The 21,563-nt window shown below is 49.4% G+C and overlaps 10 protein-coding genes across 10 annotated transcripts; all 10 read left to right on the top strand.

Annotated features, from left to right (window-relative positions):
• Nucleotides 1-55: 55 nt before the first annotated feature.
• TEOVI_000112800 (uncharacterized protein) lies at nt 56-1,879 on the top strand (the record flags this gene model as incomplete). Its single annotated transcript, XM_067224412.1, has 1 exon — nt 56-1,879. One exon carries the CDS (start codon nt 56-58, stop codon nt 1,877-1,879), a length of 1,824 nt encoding a protein of 607 aa, XP_067080513.1.
• Nucleotides 1,880-2,636: 757 nt separating this feature from the next.
• On the top strand, nt 2,637-5,897 carry TEOVI_000112700 (uncharacterized protein; the record flags this gene model as incomplete). Its single annotated transcript, XM_067224411.1, has 1 exon — nt 2,637-5,897. One exon carries the CDS (start codon nt 2,637-2,639, stop codon nt 5,895-5,897), a length of 3,261 nt encoding a protein of 1,086 aa, XP_067080512.1.
• Nucleotides 5,898-6,492: 595 nt separating this feature from the next.
• On the top strand, nt 6,493-7,797 carry TEOVI_000112600 (tubulin tyrosine ligase protein, putative; the record flags this gene model as incomplete). The annotated part of the gene is made up of 1 exon (XM_067224410.1): nt 6,493-7,797. The coding sequence occupies one exon, from the start codon at nt 6,493-6,495 to the stop codon at nt 7,795-7,797; it is 1,305 nt and encodes a 434-aa protein (XP_067080511.1).
• A 659-nt stretch (nt 7,798-8,456) lies between these two features.
• On the top strand, nt 8,457-9,416 carry TEOVI_000112500 (GPI-anchor transamidase subunit 8 (GPI8); the record flags this gene model as incomplete). The annotated part of the gene is made up of 1 exon (XM_067224409.1): nt 8,457-9,416. The coding sequence occupies one exon, from the start codon at nt 8,457-8,459 to the stop codon at nt 9,414-9,416; it is 960 nt and encodes a 319-aa protein (XP_067080510.1).
• Nucleotides 9,417-10,020: 604 nt separating this feature from the next.
• On the top strand, nt 10,021-11,163 carry TEOVI_000112400 (ATP12 chaperone protein, putative; the record flags this gene model as incomplete). The annotated part of the gene is made up of 1 exon (XM_067224408.1): nt 10,021-11,163. The coding sequence occupies one exon, from the start codon at nt 10,021-10,023 to the stop codon at nt 11,161-11,163; it is 1,143 nt and encodes a 380-aa protein (XP_067080509.1).
• A 555-nt stretch (nt 11,164-11,718) lies between these two features.
• TEOVI_000112300 (protein of unknown function (DUF4475), putative) lies at nt 11,719-12,747 on the top strand (the record flags this gene model as incomplete). Its single annotated transcript, XM_067224407.1, has 1 exon — nt 11,719-12,747. The coding sequence occupies one exon, from the start codon at nt 11,719-11,721 to the stop codon at nt 12,745-12,747; it is 1,029 nt and encodes a 342-aa protein (XP_067080508.1).
• Nucleotides 12,748-14,249: 1,502 nt separating this feature from the next.
• Nucleotides 14,250-14,972, top strand: TEOVI_000112200 (chaperone protein DNAj, putative; the record flags this gene model as incomplete). Its single annotated transcript, XM_067224406.1, has 1 exon — nt 14,250-14,972. One exon carries the CDS (start codon nt 14,250-14,252, stop codon nt 14,970-14,972), a length of 723 nt encoding a protein of 240 aa, XP_067080507.1.
• Nucleotides 14,973-16,205: 1,233 nt separating this feature from the next.
• On the top strand, nt 16,206-16,991 carry TEOVI_000112100 (protein of unknown function (DUF4379), putative; the record flags this gene model as incomplete). Its single annotated transcript, XM_067224405.1, has 1 exon — nt 16,206-16,991. The coding sequence occupies one exon, from the start codon at nt 16,206-16,208 to the stop codon at nt 16,989-16,991; it is 786 nt and encodes a 261-aa protein (XP_067080506.1).
• A 282-nt stretch (nt 16,992-17,273) lies between these two features.
• Nucleotides 17,274-17,615, top strand: TEOVI_000112000 (uncharacterized protein; the record flags this gene model as incomplete). Its single annotated transcript, XM_067224404.1, has 1 exon — nt 17,274-17,615. The coding sequence occupies one exon, from the start codon at nt 17,274-17,276 to the stop codon at nt 17,613-17,615; it is 342 nt and encodes a 113-aa protein (XP_067080505.1).
• Nucleotides 17,616-17,973: 358 nt separating this feature from the next.
• TEOVI_000111900 (Nuclear transport factor 2 (NTF2) domain containing protein, putative) lies at nt 17,974-19,269 on the top strand (the record flags this gene model as incomplete). Its single annotated transcript, XM_067224403.1, has 1 exon — nt 17,974-19,269. One exon carries the CDS (start codon nt 17,974-17,976, stop codon nt 19,267-19,269), a length of 1,296 nt encoding a protein of 431 aa, XP_067080504.1.
• Between the last annotated feature and the right edge of the window lie 2,294 nt (nt 19,270-21,563).

Here is a 21,563-nt window from a genome sequence, read left to right as displayed (position 1 = left end):
TTTTTTAAACTGCATACGTAGATATACATACATTTTTTTTTAGATCCTTATATAGATGCGTCCACGAATGGGTTCACCATACGACGAGTTTGCGAGTCACTTTAAGTATTGTCTAGGTGGCTTTATAGAAGAGATCAATAAAACACTTGAACAGTCTCGTCAGCGTGACGACACTAGTTGTGCTAACAGGTGCAGTGTGTACGAGGCCTTGGATAGGAAATATCCGTCACTACTGTTGCAGGAGCCACCGGGTGAGTCCTCTCCGCGCGTTCCTGCACCGTGTAGCAGTACCAGCACTAGGCGTGCAGCCAAACTTCGTGCGGGTGTGGTACCACGCAGAAAAGCCCCGCAATGTTACTGTTCAGAGCAGGCGGAAACGGGAGGGCCGTACTTAGGGAGTCGGTATAGTTCACCGGTGAGCCAAAACCGACGTGAATTCGCCAACACTGAAATGCTGATGAATACCCCCGAGAGGGTCTACATTGCAAAATCCCCGTGCAACAAATTTTCTCCCGCCTCGCTTCGTCACTTCAACGGTAGAAGTTGCCTTTCGACCCCTCCCCGAGTCACCTCACCCGGCGTCACCACCTTAATGGCCAGTGGGCCAACCCTTCGGCGTTACACCCGATCAGGGGAGCGTTCAAAAGTTACCATTAGCATACCTGAGATATCTTTGTCGCCAATGAGTAGCCCTGATGAAGTGGAGGGCTCCACTCGCCGTACAAAGAGGTGCCCTATTCCCGCTCCTCCGATTGAGCTTCCTTCATCGTGTGAAAGCCACAATCTCACATGCGGCAGCTCGACTAGCTTATCACTACCGTTTGTCACGCAGGCGGTGATAATGGCTGAGAAGCATGGACTGATCGTGAGCATTATTCAACCGGAGGGCCAACCCCCCCAGTTGAAGATGCTTTACCTTTTGTCAGATCAGTGGGAGTTGGTTCCCTTAACAACCGGGGCGAAAGAGGCGTCGATTGCATCAAAATCTGCAGATGCTGTAGTTACATCTCCGGTTGAAACTTCGGCGCGGAATTCGAAATCACAGCGGCCATGTCAGAAAGATACAGAACAGGAGTGGACCGAGGGGCGTGGGTATTTGCCAAGAGCTAAAACGCGACAAGGCCCGGTGATTCACCGCATTTTGATGTCCCAGGTAGTTTTGTTGTGTCCTTATGGTGTGATAGGCCCCAATACCTCGCTGAACGTTGGCTGTGTAGTGTGCGGTTCTGCAGCGCGGCGGTTACTAATTAGTCATTCGTGTTCGGCGTTCGTTGAGGGAATGAGCCGCCCATATCGCGTATTTCTAATAAATTCCCCTAATCATGTTAATGTTGGCGGCTGTGGTATAGATCCAGAATGTGCAGAGACTCTGAAGGCAGGTAGGCTTGTGGTGTTGGAGTTTGCGAGCCGAGTAGACTGGGTCATATTCGTGTTAGTCTCGGCACACTTCCGAGAGCAACAGGTTAACTGTGCCGTTGCGCTCTCCTATGGACGCGTACTTTGGATGCTGGCAGCCCATCTTTGGCACAGGCGAAAACTTTATGAACCAACGCGTGTGTCGCCGTCAGGGCGAGTGATGGAATCGCCTCCCATGGCCGCCATGATAGCGTCTCACACGCCACTGACACTTTCGCCCGTGCGCCCACGAACCGAGTTACCTCCAAGGCATTTTACCGTCGATGACAGTGTCTGGAAGTGTCGCGGCGCATTTGCCGCGCCTACCCGATTTGTGGTGCCTCCCGCGGAGCCCCTCACAAAGTACAGCGGCAGTGATGAATCCACCTCCATACCGAGTCCAAGGGGACGCAGGTTTGGTCTATATCGGTTAGACAAGAGATGTGATGAACCGGATAGATCACCCATAAGGCAACACACTTAGTGTACAGGAAGGTTTTACCCAATCGATGTGCTGCACATGAGGGCGCCAGCTTTTGGTTTTGACGTTATTTCCACCTTCTCTAGGTGTCCACGTTATTTTTTATTTGTTGTATCGATGGAGCGGGTCGTGAGTGTCACCTAGTTTTGTTCTGTGTTTATAATAGATCGTATACGTGGGAAAACTCTTGTCATTTTGTTTGATGGCGTTCTTCCACACTTCCACCATTCACAAAACTGAATGAAAATTTGTTTTGGCCGGCTCCAGATGTAACCCATATTACGGAGTGGGCCCTACCCATTATCTGTATATCGGTGGAGCTTGTAGGGAGGTGCACTGTACGAATGAATATCCAGGATGAGGCCCGACACGGCGCAACATGTAAAATGAGGATCGTGCATAGATTTAGTGAGACTGCAGCGTGGGGTGGGAAGTTGCGTTGCATAAGTTTGAGGGTGAGTATAATATATATTTCCACTTCACCGCTCTGCCAGTCTCCATCTCATTGAGGGACTTAAATACCTGACATGCTGCCGAATACTCAAAACTTGTTTGTTCTTGTTATCTTTTAATCCTCTAAGGTCGGTGCGTACGTCCTTTTTTTACTTGATTCTACGTCACCACCGAAACAATTAGTGACAGAATTCCACATATTTGTACGGAGAAAAAGCTGAAAAATACAAGAACAGAGAAGGTGGAAGGGAGGAAGTAAAAAGTGCAATCTTCGGACGTGGTGTAGGGAGGTGGGAAGCGATAGTTGATGATGGATCAGATGAATATTGGGGTGCTCTCCCAACTTGCCGAAGAAATGCTAAAGGCACCGGATAAAACTGTCCGGGATCGTGCGGCGACTCGGCTCCGTACCATGAGCTGCTATGACAACTATGAAGCCTTGAAGCTGCTGCTACCGCAGGCTACTAGTAATTATTTGCGGTTCATCATCGGGAAGGCATTGCGGTATATTGTGAGCAATGAGCTTGGCCCTCAAGAGAGAAGGGATATGCAGAGTTACGTTTTGAGTTACCTTAATAGGATTCGAGAGCAGGAGGAGGCGCTCCCGTCATATGTGAGGAACGAGTTGTACGCGATCTATGCGGCTGCCTTTTATATTAATTGGCGGTTAACGGTAGTCACGCTCGATGCGGGCTCAAAGGGGATCGGCGATCACATTATTGAAGAACTTACTGGACATTTCCCCACAGAGGATGTGTTGGAGTGTGCGTTAGTAGTGATCAACCATATTGCAGAGCAGGAATCCAAAGGAACATTAGGCTACCTTCGCACGGCGTTTGTCCACGACATCCTTCCGTCATTCTTTCAACTAGGAGTAGGACATATCGCCGAGCATGGGCGAACCGCACTGGAGGTCTGCTGTGCGGTCCTCGAGTCGATTCCTTCTTCCCCAGCAGAGCCTTTGATCACTGTGCGGCTGACCACACACGACAGCGTTTTTCTGGAGGACGCATCCGGCTGGTTTCCCGCTCTAACGGTCGCTGCCCAGAGTTGTGGGCGGGCGCTGCTCGCCGATCCGACAATGGAGTTAGGTGGGCAGTGCGCGCAGCTTTTACGCGTGGTATCAGCTATTGTTTGTCTTGATCCAGAATGGTTCAGCGCACGAAACGCGTTAAACGACATGTTTCTGGAACTTACCGGTGACCTGTTGACTTTATATACTTCTACTGGCCTCACTCACTTGCTACAGTTAAGTTGCACGCTACTTGTTAACGTGTTCGACCGCGATGAGGGGAAGGTGTCAGTGTACTTGTACAACCGTCCGCAGTTGATTGAAATGTGGGCGGGAGCTGCTCAGGGGTTGCTAGACCGCTGGGATGATGATGAGGAGGAAATCCGGCGGGAGGTCATGCATCTCTTCTACCTATTCGGTGATCGGGTAATTCCGCGCGTAGTTGCCTTAAATGGTCAAGGATGCGAGGATCCACGGGCGTTACCGCTTGCATCAACACTTCTCCGGGTTGGGCAGTGTTACTTTGAGAACGTTGTTAGCAAGGCCCATTTACAGGAGGATTCCAATGAACTTCGGTCGGATGTAGGTGTCATGTTACACAACGAGAAGACACTACTCCCTATAGCGGAAATGTTTTTTTGTGAACAAATAGATTTGTACAGTTTAATCGTGGAGCGATTAGTCACCACAATTGAGCAGTATGAAGCATGCGTAGAGCTGCGTGGGTCGGGTGATAAGGAGAGACTGGGCGAACTTATGCTGTCTCTTGCAATCAACCAAGATGCACTACCCTGTGCTTTGAAGGAGACAAATGTGTTTCTTTTTATTACACACGTCTGCCTTTCTCGTCTCTCTGTCATTATTGCTGCCGTGGCGATCGCTATGCTTAACGACACGGCGCGGAACGGTGACAAAGTGATTGATATCATCGGACAGTTTGCACAGGGTCTCGTGACTGCCACAGACACCCTCACAACAGCATTTTTAGAAGGACTTTCGTTCATGGACATGGATAGTGGAGACGTAGACGGTGCTTCTGTTGGTAACGTGTGCGAGGGCGATTTCAATAGTGATGTTACCGACTGGGGGGTGAGCAACTCGAAGATTCACGTGGGGGTACTGCGTTCTCTCTTCTTCTATTGTGGCTGCGTGTACGAGTCGCAACACGAGGGGTACCGAGAGTTTTATGAGATTCTAGCAAGTCTTGTGCGTTATGTGTATATGTACCACAGTGACAAGGCCGTTCTTGTTTCCGATGCGAACAACCTTTTAATGAAAGTTCTAGGGCAGGGTGTACGCGGTTGCTTTTTGTCTTCAGGTAAGATGACGTCACTTTTAACAGCAGTCAAAGAGGACCGCATTTTCCTGTTGCGTACGACTGGCGGTGATTTTCCTAAAGAGGAGAGGGCAGCGAGGTCGGGGCTATTTACCGCCCTGACATTCTTTGTGGAGTCGCGCCACTATGCTGGCTTCCCGACGTTTGACCTGTTTCCGCGCATCGTCGCCAACATAATTGAGGGTGCCCGGCAAGTGTCGAATTCGCATATTCTAATTGGGGACCTTATCGCTGTTGCTGAGGGTATTCATCAGCCAGAACCCCTTTATTGGCTCCTTGATGCCGTTAGTGAAAGTCACGCTATATTTGAAGATCTGTTGTGTGCGGATGCCACGATTGTGCCTCTGTTGGTGGAATTGTGTGCGAGGTTGTGCGATTTGGCGAAGGGACTATTACATGACGACAAGGCGTGTGAAGCACATTATAGTTTGTTTAGTTTCGCCACATTTGCCTTACGTGCCGGCGTAGGTTCGTATGGCATTACCGAAACAAATTCCGAGTTATTTTTGCAGTCGCCGCCCTTTTCACAGAGTAACGAACTTTTGGTGTACAACATGGCCAGTATTATGAGTAGTCTGATTGATGGCGAGTGGTGCAACTTGGGTGTTGTGCTGGTGTACAACGAGGAATTCCTCTCAAGGTTCTATCAGTTCCTGGTGGCTGTAATATCTACCCCGGTTGAGTTGATCATGTCGCACACCAAGCGGCGCAAAACTGTGTTTAATACTATCACGGCTGCTCTTTCATCGAAGGGGTACTTTGGAGCACAGATTCGAGCGCAGCTGAATGCCGGTAACTGCTGGACTCTCCTCTTAACGTACCTGGTGCGATGCCTTGGTAACACATTTCTTTTAGAGATACTCGCAACGGTTGACACGGTTCTAAATCATGAAGATGATTACGATGGGAGTGTGCCCCTTATAGAAGAACAGACTATCGGTGACATATTTCATGAAGTGGCAGTGCACGTTGCTGGTTGCCCTTCTATGGAGGAAAGTGAATCTGAGTTGTGCTTCAAGATGCTCACTACATGCTTCGAGTGGTCTCCTTCCCTGTGTTCAGCAAGAATGGGTGCGCTCCTAGATTTTTGTTCCGCGTATCATCGCGTGCGTTTGCGTCACATTCACACGCTACTTCGTTCGGGAAGGGGGGATGTGCTCCACTCTTACGTGCAGGTTTTTGGTCTAACCTCTAAGGTTCAAACTCTATCGGCTTGGTAAACGCTGCGGCTTTCGATGAAAGTTGACGGTATACCTTACACTGCCCCTCCCCCTTACGCGTGCAGTCGTGTGCTGGTTGTGATGTCTTACACGTCACTCGGCGCGCCACCGGTGCGGGATCAATTGGTCTTAGAGTGTTGACATGAGGTTGTGAACACCATGGGGAGGCTTGTGTGCTCGATTAGTTGGCAAAATGTGCTGACCTAACAGCATGGTTTTGTTAGCTTGTCGTCATTACACTCACTGCTTTTGTGTGTGGGGGGGGTGTGCATTCATGCTGGACATCATGCGTAGGCACCCACCAGTAGGAGTCGCTGCTCCGTTTGTTGTTTTAGCATATTGATGCTCTATCTTTTTCCCCTGTCGTATTATTTTTTGATTGTTCTATTATTTGTTTCCCTCCCCACTCACAACATAAGCGTACGGACCGCAACACACAGAAAGGTATATTCGCACTCATATATTAGTCCATCGCAGAGGATTCTCTAAGCGGAAACACTGCGCACTTGGTGCGTTTTGTGTGCGGGTGTGAGTGAAGAAATTTTATTTATTATACCCAGGCTTCGCTTGTTAGCTGGAGGGCAGGACATTTTCAATGCCGGCGGTAGGGGAGCGCCGGGGCAGGGTAGGTCCAATACGCTTCCGTACATTTCTGCGCAATACAGTGCTTGACGTGATGCGCAGTCGTGGTTGGCTGGAGACGGATAGTGAACTTGCCTGGGACCTCTTTTGGGCTGACGTGTGCTGGATCCGTGAAGCGTATGACCATGTGCGTTTGGACGATGCACAGCGGATTAATCACTTTCGTAATCACTTTGAACTAACGCGAAAGGATCTCATGGTGAAGAATTTGAAGCGGATGCGCAAGACCTTGGAGCGTGAGGGCCGGTCGGAGGAGGCAACGGAGTTCGATTTCTTTCCCACAACTTTTTCTCTTCCACAGGACTACGGACTTTTTGAGATGGAATTCCGGCGTCAGCCCAATGCGGTTTGGATTATGAAGCCCCCCGCGAAGGCACAGGGAAAAGGCATATTCCTTTTCTCAAAAATATCTCAGATATCAGAGTGGCGCAGGGAATACAAGGCCCGACAGGGCGGCCTTAACGGTGAAAAGTGTGGCTCCACGTACGGCACAGAGCAAGTGGAACCGTACCTAGCACAGCGTTATATTGAGAACCCTCATTTGGTCGGTGGAAAGAAGTATGACCTGCGTGTGTACGTTCTCGTAACCTCCTACTCGCCTCTGACAGTGTGGTTGCATCGCACGGGTTTTGCTCGCTTCTGCCACCAGCGGTTTTCCCTCAAAGATATTGATAACACATTTATTCACGTAACAAATGTTGCCGTGCAGAAAACGAACCCGAAATATACACCCTCCTCTGGGTGCAAGTATGGGCTTCGAAACCTGAGGCAGTACATTACAGCGTCGTGTGGGGTCCAGGTGGCGCAGAAGCTTTTTGACGACATACAGAATATGATTCTCCGTTCCTTGAATGCTGTGCAGAGGGTAATTGTCCAGGACAAACACTGCTTTGAACTTTACGGTTACGATATCATGATTGACAGTGATTTGCATCCGTGGCTTATAGAAACGAATGCTTCGCCATCACTCTCAGCCGAAACGCCTGCCGACTACCACCTGAAGTTTAACCTGCTTGAGGATATGTTCAATGTTGTTGACCTCGAGAAACGGAGAACGGGCGACGAGGTGCGTGTCGGTGGGTTTGATATGATTTGGCGGAACGGCCCCATGGGGTCTTCGGCAGGCAGTGACGGGAAAGGGTGTTCGACGGCCCATTCGTTTCTCGGTTGCGCCAACGAGTATGAAATACCCATCACCCATATGCGGATGCCACCGCGGCTGCAGCAGATGGATAGCAGTGAGCGCCTTCTGACGTAGTAGCTGTCAGCCCTTAAAACAGTAAGAAAACACGGAGAATTTGGTGGGGCGTCAGTGTATTCGCGCGCACTTTTCCCTTGTGGGAGCATTCGTTGCGGGTGAGTGATATGTGCCCCACTCGTAGCCACTTGCGAGGGGGGGGGACCGGAATGAGTCGGCATGTGCCCGTTTCTCAGCATTGGTGGCAATATCATCAAAATGTGCAGTCTAAGATCCTTAGATACATACCCGTTTGTGTTTGGTTGGGTTCCGTACGATGGGAACAGTTCCGAGGTTGCGGTGTTTGATCCGCTTCATTTTGAGCGTCGAACAGTAGGTACCGCTTGCTTCACCTTCGTTCGCTTTTTTTTAAAAAAGAAAATCCTCGTTTTCCCACCATAGTGACACGAAGAAAAGTGTTAGATAGTCAAGTTAAATAAGAAATTTAAGTTGTAGTCCCCATCGCCGAGTACTGGGTTCGCACCAGCACGGACGAGGATAGGCACAAAGGTTTCAAACAAGTGGCAAGGGAAGAGTTGGTAAAGGGTTGCATTAACCTGAAGTGTGCTGACGTGGAAGGAGAAACCGACGGCACTTAGGTTGAGTACATAGTATCCGATTAGTTGGATCAGGCGCTTGCATATTTATTTCCAGCATTCGTTTTTTGCAACCGGAAGGTGATGTTGCCCATGTTACTGTGGCTCGTGGCCAACCTCTTCTTAGCGCCGGCCGCGGAAGGCTTTCATGGTATGAATAAAACCAACACCTGGGCCGTCATCCTGTCCTCCTCCCGTTACTTCTTTAATCTCCGTCATACAACGAATGCGCTGGCCATGTACCATTTGTGTCGAAAACACGGGATGGATGACGACCACATCCTTGTCTTTCTTAGCGATAGCTACGCCTGCGATCCCCGCAAACCCAACCCAGCGACAATTTACGGAGCACCTGCCCAAGCGGAGCAACCGAATCTATACGGCTGCAATATTAGAGTGGACTACGCGAGCTACGATGTCGGTGTTCGCCGGTTCCTTGGCGTCCTGCAGGGCCGATATGATGAGAATACTCCTCCTTCACGGCGTCTCGACACCGACGAGAACTCGAACATAATCATTTACGCTGCTGGCCACTCAGCTGAGAAATTCTTCAAGTTTCAGGACTCGGAGTTCATGAGCTCAACAGACATTGCGGACACCCTCATGATGATGTGGGAACAGCGACGATATCGTAAACTAGTTTTCCTTGTTGACACATGCCGTGCGCTTTCCTTGTGTCTTGAGATAAAAGCACCAAATGTCGTTTGCCTCGCCTCTTCCGAAGCGCATTTGGATAGCTACTCGCACCACCTTGACCCTCCATCAGGCTTCACTGTCATCACGCGCTGGACGTTTGAGTTCCTTGAGGTGCTCAAGGACTCGAAATGTCGGCCAGAAAACGGGGAAGTAACGCTGCTCCAGAAATCATTTTATGACTTCAATTACGGTCCAGAGAGACTGAGTTTGCCCCAACCACTCTCTGAACCCGCGCACTTCGATGCCGTGAACCGTCCAAACGCAATCCGTGAGTGGAAAATGGACGAATTTTTCTGTGAGCAGGATCGGGATAAGATCCCAGTAGAGTTACGTTACGATTTGTTCTAGTTCCACCAAAACCGAGGGGGGTATGTCCCATCAGTTGGAAGGAGAAAAACGAACTTCCTTCCCGAAACTGACTCTCGGTGTCTATCTGGGATGGAGGAGGGGTGAAAGTAACATGAGGGGGACATATTACTGCTACGCGATGACAGCACGACAATATTTGCTGCCAATTATGCGGCTGTGTCTGTGCCTGTTATGTGGCTGTCCTTCTCCGTTTGTACATACGAAATATTTCTCAAATTTGCGTTCCTTTCTTCGGGGCGGCACCCCACCTCCTTCTGTTATTCCTACCGGCTTACGCGGGGCGGCTGTCCGGCATCGTTAAACCGTCGGGGCAGGACGAAAAAAAATAATTATAACAATATTGTAGTCACGTGCAACAAACCTGAGTTCTGTTTTGGCATATGCCTTGTCTCTCTCTCTCCCTGGAACCAACCTAATTATAATTGTGAATCTGACTCTTTTGTGACTATAAACGTGCTTCTTCCATGCTTAGGAGGAAAGGGCCCCAGTCCACTTAACGAGTCGCAGTATAGCATTTTCAGCTGCCTGTTGTTACTGGTGGGTACACAGTTAGCATTTCGAAAAGGAGGAGGTAGTGCTTGTCATGCGAAAGTTTTTACGGCCTCGTACCTTTCTTGCAGCACACTGGTGCCTATCCGGCGGTCCTCAACGTCTCTGTTCTTCCGCACATGACGGCTGCGGACTTCATGTAGCGCCGAAGAAACCAAAGCGGCGCATCAGCGCGGGCATTGACACTTCTGCCATTCTTGAGAGCATTCCCCGTGACCCTGGTGCGGACGCTGAATTGTCTACAGCTGAACTAGAGCGCAAGGTGGAGGAGTGGTCTAAAATGGAGCCAGAAGAGCTGGAGAAGTTGTTCCAACAACTGGATAAACAGGAGAAGGAGGAAAGTCGAGTGCTAGAGGAGGATTCGCTTTATCAAATGGACATCTCCCTTCGTGAGTCATCGCGCGCCGCAGTTCGCGTTTTTTGGAAGGACGTTGATGTGCGGAAACTGGACGAAGAGCATGAAGGTTGGTACACTGTGCTCGTGGATGGCCGTAAGGTAAAGGCATTTGAGTCCAGGGGGGTTTTGGCGATTCCCAGCGAGGCCATGGCGTATGCATGCGCCCGTGAGTTTTCAGAACAAAAGGATTATCTGAACAAACTTTTGATGCCTTTGAGTGACATGTGCAGCGGAGCTCTGACTGTCGCGCCGCAAATGATCACACCTCGCATCGACTACTTAATGTCCTTCTATCAGAATGACAACATGTACTTTCGATCGCCCCCTATAGTGGAAGAACAGGACCGTATCATCAACCCCGTTACGGAGTGGTTTTCACACGCGTTCGAGGTGAGTGTGCCACGTATTGTGGGCATTGGGCACCCTCTAATTCCCCCGAGAGCAACCTTCAAAGTTCGTGACGCACTTCTAGCGATGCCTATGAACCCGTACCAGGTAGTCGCACTATGTGTAGCGGCGCAGTTTACCAGTAGCCTCATTTTGCCCCTTGCAGTGTTTAACGGTATCGTCGATCTTCCGACGGCATTATCGATAAACCGAGCAGAGGAAAGACATAACACACGCACCGAAGGGATTATCGAGGGCTATCACGACATCCGTGACGCGGATGTGGTGACGAAACTGTGTGCAGCAGCAGTGACGTGGAAGCTAATGAAAGATGTGCCCCTCTCTAAATGTTTTGAGGTGCCCCGGTCTGCGTTTCTAGAAGAGGTTATGTGATCCCAGCGGTCTTTGTTTTTGGCGTGACACTCCTTGTGCTAAGAAATTATATGGACTAATCCAGGCGTTGGTTGTGACCTTAGGGGGTTTCTCCAGCAACAGTGTTTTTTTTCTTTTTTGGTAGTTCCACAGTTGGAGAAAATCGCGGCTTATCGAATATCTTGGTATACGGTAATTGATTAACAGTTGTTATTATTTTCCCGGTGGAGGTAGGGGAGCGGCTCCCCGTCCTCAAGAAAAAAGAAGCATGTTAAAGGCGCCCCTCATGTGAGTGTGCGAAACGAAATATCGGGCTTTCTTCTTCCCTCGCAGGAGGGAACTTTACCGTATATGAGGGTTCCGCGGTGTGGTGTAGCCGAACGGCGACGTTATTCTAGTTGAATTTGTAGCAAATTTACTTCTTTCTTTCTATTTGTTTATTTGAAGGTTCTCTGGCTTACCAGAGGTGCAACATCAGAACCGAGTGCATCGTTTTCAGTATCCTTCGTGCTTGCACGGACGTACATATTCTGTTCACTCCATCCTTCAACCTGGAGATAATTCGTGCGGCTGCTGATGAGTCTTTTGTCTAATGCGGGTAACCCTAGTGGTTGTGGGAAGGTAACGGACCCGCGGGGGTCCCTCCAAATGACGAACACCCCTCGGTACGGAGAGGTGGCCAACAGCGATGAAGTACACGAGCAAATCCGTGATCTCGCAAGTCGAGCCAAGAACATAATACAAGAGAACTTCCAGAAGCACGCGACATCTGAAAAGCAGGTGCTTCAGGGCATCCAGTGCTTTGGTCCGTCCGCTCAGTCTCAGAAAATGTTAAGGTTGGAGAACGATGCGGCAAAGAAAGCTTTGACGACGGGAGTGTACGTGCTATGGAGATGTGAGAAACCCAAGCTCTCCGGTGCCAATACCGATTTCTGTGCTCGTATTGGTGGTAAGCATCGGTGTTTCTGCGGTCATACACTAGATGAACACGAAGAGCCACGACAGTCACGTGGTCGGCTGGTGGCCCCTAAATGTGGTTCGTGTGTTTGCCCTCATTATGTTTATATGCCAAATGAGCCGGAGGAGATAGGTGAGGGGTGGCTGACGCGCAGGTCCGGCTGGAACCCATCGCAGTGGTCTGCAAAGTGCCGATGTGGCCACGGTCATTTGAGGCATGACCCTCAAAACCGGCGTTGCAAGGACTGTTATTGCGGAATGTTCGAAAGCCATTTCCTGTGTGTAGTTTGCGATTGCAATGGTGAGGCTCACGAGACGGTGTTTGAGTTGGAGGGGGACCGCATCAAGCGTGGACTACCGGTTCGGGAGGAGTTCTTTCCCCTCGGCAACGTTGAATGGTCCGTGCGGGAGATGGTGTTGAGTGGCCCCACGTGTGACAGAAAGCAAGGCCAATGTACCCCCCGCATCGGATCATCTAGAGGTGCGATTTCGCACAATAATTCACCACAGCAAGGGCTGCTGCCGAGCATTCGAGCTTCGGCACCCACCCCCGTTCAGCCGCTGCCACCACACTGCGGCAGTTGCGCAGCTATATTTCGTTCTCCTCAAAGCAAGTTTTGTTCAAACTGTGGCAAAGCACGTGTTTGATGTATAAGATGTGCCCATAGACATGGAAGGGGGGGGGGTTCATCGGGTACCTGCGAGTGGGCTTAATTTGTCTTTCCCCACATCTTTTTGCTTCAACGCCGTCTTTTTTTCTTATCTCCTGTTTCCTTCCCTCCGGTGCCCCCTCCAATACACTTTTTACCGTTACAAACGCACACTCCATTCTCGAGCGATTTGTTTACACCATTTTGCCTGTCTGTCATCGTCCATACCAAGGAAGTGGTGGTGAGAGCGGACCGTCACCCCCACTGTTGACTGGTTTGTGTTATTTTATCCCCCGACCTCGTATAGTAATGTGAGTATGTGCCGGTAAAAGTAGTAACAGTGCCAACAATGGTGTAAAGAGCAACTCATTGAAGGGATTGCTCTGAAACATTACTCGTCACGTCGTTGGGGATGGAGGGAGGTGGTGGTGGCAGGGTTGCGACCTTCGCGTTATGTGCGGTACAATATAAGGTGGGGTAAACCAATAAAAGATACATTTGGTGCGTAACATTCGAAGAGGGTAAGTACGGGAGTTTAAAGCAACACATATCGTGATCGTTGTCCATATTTTTCTACTGGGGGGGGCCGTTTTCATTCCTCTTCTCTTTTTATTCCGTTCCGGTCCACTTTTTTTGTTTCCTCTTTCTTTTTTTTTTTACTTTTCTTTCCCAGAGGCCTCGAACCCCCGTTACGTACGCTTTAGCTTGGCTTACTGCTGGAATATGGTTGTGCGTGCCGGAAAACAATCCGGTCACGTGCGGTTCCGCTAATATGTATACTATGTCCTTCTTCCCTCCTTGCTGCTGCATTCTCCTCCACTCAAAGGATCCATCAATATGGAAAATACGTGAGTGTGGTGAGGGTGTGGGTATGATGCAGAGTTTGCGCATTGCTTTCGGTCTTCTCTGCCGTTTAGAGGTGGATAAACTAACATATAAACGTGAATCAACAACAGTAGCTGCGTGTGAGTGGTAGAAGGAAGTGAGATAAGCGAACATGACTTCTTTTTCCCCTTATATTACTTTCATTCTTGTTATTGCTTCTTTCCAAAATATTACGTCGTAGGAAGTGAGAACTCGGAGAGACCACTTGAGACCAGTTGTGGCTCCGACTGCGTTGCACGTGCGGTTTGTACTCTGCCTGTTACAGCAATCCCTCCGTGTAAGTGCCTCGCAGTAACAGGTTACCATCGACGAGGATAATTGTTAAGAGAAGGTTTGCCAGAAAGTTGGCGGACAAAGTGGTGTTAGGAGCAGGTTAACAAAATAAAAGGGGAGCAGAAGGCAGGTGACCTCCATAAGGTTTATTCAAAACACATCTAAGAAAAGATTTAACGATCACACACTAATACCAGATAAGTCTGTAACACGGTGGCGGCTGCAACACAGTATCAGCGAACGATAGTTTTCCCCCTTTAAAGGAGCAAGTGAGAGAAGCACACAGTGCAACAAGGAGGAGGGAGCCTGCGCGACCCACTTGTTTATTCCTGGGCCTGTAAAATGTGGCGTAGTCAGTGCTGTTTGTTTGTAGGTGGTAGGACCTGCCGCAGGCTGTTGACGCCAACTTCCTCAAGGCGGATGGCAGCCGGTGCGATGGGCGCAGCTCCGCTATTCGTTCAGCTCCGCCTCGCCAGTGAAGTGAAAAATCCATATACTGTGCTTGGCGTTAAGCAAGGAGCTTCTAAGGAGGACATTAAGAAGGCGTATCGCGTGCTTGCCAGAAAACATCACCCTGACGCACCGGGTGGTTCCCATGAAAAGTTTCAGGAAATCCAAATGGCGTATGAACAGGTAAAGAGCGGGATATGGATACCCAAGGATTCGAATGGTGGTACTGACGGTGCAGGAGGCACGACCAACGCCAACCGCTACAGCAACTTCCGCTTTACCACGCGGCAACATAAGAGCAGAATTAGTTACGACGAGTTCTACGAGGAAATGCATACTGGCAAAGTGAGGAAAGATCCATTTGGTGATGACGACGGGACTGAAGAGGCTACATCCAAGGATCCACGCCGCAGAGCATTCGCAGGAAATGAAGAATTCTTCCAGGCATGGTTTCGGGTTATCCTCATGTGGTCTGCCCTGTTCGTGACGCTGCGTATTGTTCTCTTCATGCTTTTCCCTCCGCGGCACGAGGCGGTGCGACGGGCACCGATGCCAAAAGAGCCCAGGAAACCACCTCCACCGAAGCCGCTCATGAACAACTCACTTGTTGCATGAGCCAAAGTGGTGCCATCGGTGAAACAACACAAACGGAATATTTCTTTCGGCTCCATCCAGTCTCGTGTCCACTGGCTTTTCCTGTGGTGTGGCAAGGAGGGGTCTTACATTTAAGGTAGTGTCAGGTTGGCGCGCATTTCTGTCTACCCGGTCCCTAACTGTCGTCAATCACATCCAGCCGTTATGAGCAGGTAAAGGGAGAGTAGCAGCGGTAGCAACGCCGACGGAGTACATGCTACAAGGGGTGCGATACGGGGTCAAACGGAAGAATGTGTGTGTTGCCACATAACCTCATCGGTGCTACTGAAGTGTACTCACATCCGGTGGGAGAAGTACTTAATCAGATGCGTTAATTTTGCCTGAAACAGGTTGCATATGTTTATATATATATATATATGAATACACGTATATGATATATGCTACGTCTTGGGCTACTCACGTTTTGTGTTTGTATCGTGTGATGTCTGCTTCACAGTGTTTCCTTCACCTGTTATTGTTTGGAGCATATTTCCTCGTGTACCTTGTTACCACTACATACCTTCCATTTCCCCAGTAGGTGTAACCCTATCTACTCCCTGCCACTTATTTGACCGCGTCACATATTTATTGCCCACTCCCATGTTTGTTGTGTGGAAAACCTGAACAAGAACATGTGCCTTCGAATACTCACTAGCACGTGGATGGGTACACAAGCGAAGGTCCTCCACCAACTTGTAGTGACAGGGAGTGTGTAACTGAGTGTTTGTGTAGGTACTCCACCCACTTTTTTTTATTACTGTAATTTTATCGCTTGCAACATCGTCTTGAAATGTATTCTTATGCTTTTTTTTTTACGCATGTGCACACCCGTTGGGTGAACTGCGTTTTTCTTTTTTCTTGCATTTCCACCATTATTCACCACAACGGACAAGGAGGCGCCGTTATCCTCCGACTGAAAATAAACCGGAGCAACGAATAGGGTAAATAGTGCCTAAGTTAGCGGCTCTGTTGTCCAACTCTTCGTCATCGGACGCGGAGAGGCAAGAGCGCTAGGTAGGGTTGACGGTGGGACTCCACTGACCTTGCAGAATACGTTTGGGTATTTTTCGTTCTTAGCAACATATATCCGTAGTGGGGCCGTTCGTAATATCTTTAGTGTGGTAGCCGTTTGACGGAGGAGTGAAGGGAAGTAAGGTTGTAGGGGAGAGGGAGGTCTGCGGTAGGGAGCCACACTTTCAACGGAGAAGTACGGCAATGTTCAACCGTAACTTTATTCTCCGAGCTGCGGAGTTCAAACAGAAGTCCCGTTGGTCCAGTGTATGGCCGAACATGCGCTATGGGTCCATGTTTCTCAGCTACAGCGTGGGAAGGAAGCTTCCAATGAAGGGTGTCAACTGGGTTACTCGAGACTCGAATCGCTTACTGAATTTTTCCAACAGGTACAGTGCTGTAATCTCCGACATCGACGTGAAACGGACGGAGGAGGAACTGAATGTCGCTCTGTCGGACATACGTTGGAACGACCACCGACGGATCTACTGGAAGTGCTCTTTTTGTGGTTCCAGTTATCGTAAAAACGTTTCTGTTCGAACCAAATATCACGCAGGCTGTAACTTCTGCAAGAAGAAATATCCGTCAGAGGTGCGTGGGGAGCAGCACGGAAGCCCGCCCGTATCGCAAGCGGCTCCTGAATTAACTGAGCAGCTCGTGGACAACGGCAAGCGGGATAATTTGGCTACGTTAGCAGTAACAAGCAAATTTTATGCGGAGTGGACTTGCCGCGGTTGTGGCGGGTCATACAGGTCAACTATTCGCAGTCGTACGGGGCAAGTAGAGGCAGGGCAATGTACTTTGCACCCTGACATTGTGGCTTGGTCGGCATACTGTCCGTCATGTTCGTGGAGACCAAATATGGTTCCCATCGCAGAGGAAGTCTCGCGCAGTGGTCAGTTCCTTGGGTTGGAGCGATCCATGGAAGAGTTGGGTGGACAGCGGGGCAAACAACTACCCATCCCGCGGAGGAAGAGGTTGGCTTGCTAAGCGGTGTTTAGTTACTTGACCTTCGCTTCTTCTTTGTTTCGGTTGTTCTCCCTTCTGTATTTCTTATAACCGTGCGGATACCCAGCAGTTCGCAGTGCCTCTTCGTGGGTATTTGCATTCTGTGAGTTGTGTTGTGTTGTGTTTGTGAATAAAAACCATACTCCTACTGCACTGCTCATCACTCGTTTATTTGCCTTCCTTTATTGCCACTAATTTCCAGTGGCTTCGTCACAGCGGTTAGTGTAGTACCTGTTTTACAGGACACAGCAAGTTTCCGCTAATATGTCTAGTCGCTTTTTCCAAAAGTATTTTATCCGTTGTGGTAACTGCCAAACCATTCAGAGGTACGCGAAGGGCTACAAGCCCATTCCCAACCCTATTCTTTTTGATTCGGACGCACACTGCCGCAGTTATCACCGTGAGCGACGTGACTGCACGGGGTTGACTGGGACATTGGTGACTTGCCGCTGCGACAAGTGTGCGCGCGTTCACTCCCATTGGACTGTAATGGACTTTCAAGAATTTCTAGATGCAAAACTAGTAATGACCCCGGAGGAACGGACTGCGCTACTGTGGCCGGGCGCGGGGAGTAGGGCAGAACCGTCGTCCGGAACATCGAATTAACTTCAGGGAAGTGTGGTGCCAAGTGAAGACGCCGTTGTGATTGTTATGTTAAACATGCACTTCACGAACGTTTTGTGGATGTTCGTGTGAAGGGGTTTCGAAGGCTACAGGTGTACTTTGGGGGCGGAAGCCACAGGATTTGGTGGCTGTGTTGACCGAGGGATGCGTTCAAGGGTAAATTTTTGAACACTTGTTCTTTCCTTTGCTACTGACATCATCACCCAGTTATGATGTAGCCAACTGCGCTTGAACTGAATTGTTGTCTAATCTGCCCGCGTAGCCTTTTTCTTTTTCTCATTATCATTTCCGTTTGGGGAGGATTAGGGGAAGTTTCTGAAGGGGAAGAGGTGACATTTAAATGTCTGAGGCTAGCGACCGTCATCGGCGTGTTGGCGCTAGTTTCACTCAACAGTACTACACGAAGTTGGTGCGGGAACCGAGTGAGTTGCCAAACTTCTACGTGCAGGACGCTTCATTTGAGCACCTTGGGCACAAAGCCACCGGCGTAAAGGCGATACGGGAGGCTGTTGACCGGTTGTACCCCGTTCTGGTTGACGCCGTTGTGAATATCGTCAGCCTCTCATCGGAGGTGGGGAGCGATGGAAATATTTCTCTCACAATACAGGGGGTGCTCACCGTATCGCCAACCCTCAGCCACAACTTTACCCACGAAGTTGTGCTCATGGAACACAAAGCTCATCCTGGAAGTTTCGGGGTGGTGCGTGACAGGCGGATAAACAACCCGTCAGAAGAAGCACAGAAGCGGTGGGCGCTCGAGACACCGCCAATGTTTGCTCAGGAATCACCGAAGGAGGAACTACCACCCATGGAGGACTTGGCTCCGTCGAGGGCTGCGGTCGCCGCCCAGAGGGTGAGTTCAACGACTCAACCGGCGGCCGAAGCTGCGGTGGAGAAACCGGCTGACTCTGGTGCACCCGCTGTTCCCGATGCTGAGGCAGAGACACGGAGGCCGAAAAGTTTTGCGGAAGCCATCAAGTTAGGGAAACAAGTAGGTAGCAATGCGAGTCAGGTGGCTCCTCGACTCGTTGTGGCGAAGGGGGTCAAAGACCACGCTGAGGAGCCTCCAGTTCGGGTGAAAGCGAGCGAACCCCAGCGAGAAGGCGCAAAAGCGCTGACTAAGGATTCTACGGGGGCAAAGAAGGGTGCGACGGCGAAAAAGCGCGATGGCAGTGAGAAGAACGGAAAAGAAGCGAGTGACCGGTCCTCAGGCAAACCAAACGGTAGGGAGGGTCCCAATCGCAGCAAGGGGAAGGATGCGGAGGGGCGGACGCTTAGTCGCTTCGTGGTTTTTTATGACGTCATTGTGAAGGGTTTGCCTCCCACTGCAACGGAGCAAACTGTACGCGACCTGGTGGAGCCAATGGCCCCCGTTAAGCTTGTGAAATTACTTTCCCAAAATGATAAGAAGGACACCAACGTTATACGCACCTTTTCCTTCGTGCAGTTGGATCACGACGCCATAAAAGAGGCGGGTGGTAATGTGAAGGCAACGGTGGCAAAATTGTTAGAGTCGAGCAAGGGAAAGAAGGGGTCTGGAGGGTCACGCATTCAGATAGACGAGGTCCGCGAAAAGTACACCGCGGCACCTGCCCAAACCTCGGGCGAGGCAGCCAACGCCGATTGTTCTCAGTAGAGATACAAAGGCTGTTATGGCCAACCCTGGAGTGATGATATGGCCGTACTCTGCACCTTTACTCTCTTGTGATGTGTGTATTGGTGTCCGGCGTGAACTTTTTTGCTTCATGCCCTTTGATTTACCCCGTTCTGATGATGTTCACGCACTGTCATCTCTTTAGCCCTCACTTCAGGAATGTACATGAGTGTATTTTCCCAAGCTGTGCAACCACCCAGTCTCTCCGCAGCCATGTCGTTGGCACTGGCTGAGCTCAGCTTTATTATTTCATGTCAATGCCGCTCCTGAGGAGTTGTGCATACCTTAAAGGGATTCCCTATGAGGTGTTTTCACAAACTTGTCAGTTCGGCCGATCGCGTGTTCATAAGCAAGTGGGGGAGGAACATTCTCTTGTATGTTTTGCCATTGCAAAACTCGGCGCTTCGACTGTTGTAGGAGCTGGGAAGGGCTGTGATCCTGGTGTAAGGTTACAGTGGATGGTTCAAGCTCCCCCCTCACTGATGTGTGTGTGTGGGGGGGGGGGGTAAAGTTTGGAGCAAAAAAAACGGAAACGGAGTGTGGGATAAACGGGACGGGAGGGGAGAGGGATAGGACTACACACATTTAATGATTCATTAAAATTTTTTTTAAAAATGGACGGAGAACTAGCGAAAACTAAGTAGAGCTAGGAAATCAGGGCGATGAAGAGGCGCATAGGAGCAGGAGAGACCGGTGTTGTCACATTGCTGTGGGTGTGTGCGTGCTTTATGTTGGAAGCGATGAGCAGAGCGTGGAGAAAGGAAGGGAGAGCAGCTGCCCGTCGGTTCCCAAGAGGGGAGGTGCGTGTCTGGTATGCCTCATTACGCGCGACGCGTCTCCTCGCGCTTTCCTCTGGTTTTCTTTCTTTTCATGATTCACTTAGAAGCTGAAGTAGCAGAATTCAACGAATTGAGAGGCAATGGGAGTAAATAAAAAGACGGTCAAAAGGAAGAGAGCAAGGGAAGTAACAGCATTTTTGTGCAAGATAATGTTCCTACATTCTAGAGTGGTTGATTCCGGATATGGTCTTGTGGGCGCTGTGACCTGAGTTATGTTTATCTGCAGATAAATAAGGGATGGGGGCAGAATGCCAGTGGGCAAAAAAATTGGTTTCATGTGCGTTTAGGAGGTAACCGGGTTAAATATGGAAGGGGAAGGGGGGACCAAGACCTCACGCGTTTGTGCGGAAAAGCGCGAAAGAGAAGACAACACGATAGGTTCACGTGATCTCACAGTCGGCGTGTATCTTTGATGACACACGTGCTTCTGTTGTGTTATATATTATATAAATATATTATCAAGCCTTTATCTCTCTGTTTGTATGTGTAGTACGGGTGTGTTTCGTGTTTATCTTATGGACGCAGTACGCAGTATGTATACCACTCACCATGGAGAGGCAATGAAAAAAGGAACAAAACCGAGGGGAAATTCGGCACCGCTGCGTGACGGCGGTCGCTGCAGATGAGCTTCTTGTAAGTTTCGCCTTTGCCCTTTGCTCTATGTTAGTTCATCTTTTTGAAATGTTTTCTTTCTTTTAATGCGGTGAATACAATGCTGTGAAGATCAGTGCTGGGGAAAAGAAGCCGATGCACATTTGTACCCGTGAGTGTTTGCGTAACTACAATCCTTTTCAGCTCTTTTGTTGCCATCACACCTCTCTCGCATGTGCCTTTTAAGTTCATCAACACTGCTTTATTAAATTTTAATTATGCGGGTGGTGATCATCCCGCACGGACTGTTTTTGATTTCTGCTTTTCTTTGATTTGGTAGCTTTCCTTTTTTTTTTCCTTTCGCCTCTTCGTGTGGGTGCGCAGTTTGTGCGGTTGGAGAAGGCGAAGAGGCATACTCCACTAGAGTTGTGTCATCATATATATATATATGTAGCATGTGTATGCGTATGCATATACATATTTATATATATTCATATACATATATATTTCTATCATTATCAACCGAGACGTAAGGGGGCAAGAGAGGGGAGGTTCTTTCGTCTGTTTTTCCTTCTCATTTTCGTAGTTCCTCTCATTGGGTGTGATGTAACCTGCGTCTAATATGTCAACCTTTAGGAGGGTTTAAGATTAACGTGAACTTTAAGTGGGAAAGGTGCCCATGCTTGTGTGAAAACGGTAAGCTCTGAGTAAATTTTTATTTAATAAGTTCAACCATTAAGAGAAGAAGTAATGAAAGAGGATGAAGCGATGCAAGTGTGTGCGCGCGTATGGGGGAGGGGGGAAGGTGAAAGACTACGGGGCGGCAAAGTACGTGAGGGAATGAAA

The sequence above is a fragment of the Trypanosoma equiperdum genome (genome assembly GCF_001457755.1).
Source record: "Trypanosoma equiperdum strain OVI genome assembly, contig: ctg_300, whole genome shotgun sequence".
In the NCBI taxonomy this organism is placed as follows: Eukaryota; Euglenozoa; class Kinetoplastea; order Trypanosomatida; family Trypanosomatidae; genus Trypanosoma; species Trypanosoma equiperdum.
The sequence above is the reverse complement of the archived record's forward strand: the minus strand, read 5'-3'. Positions and strand labels throughout refer to the sequence as shown.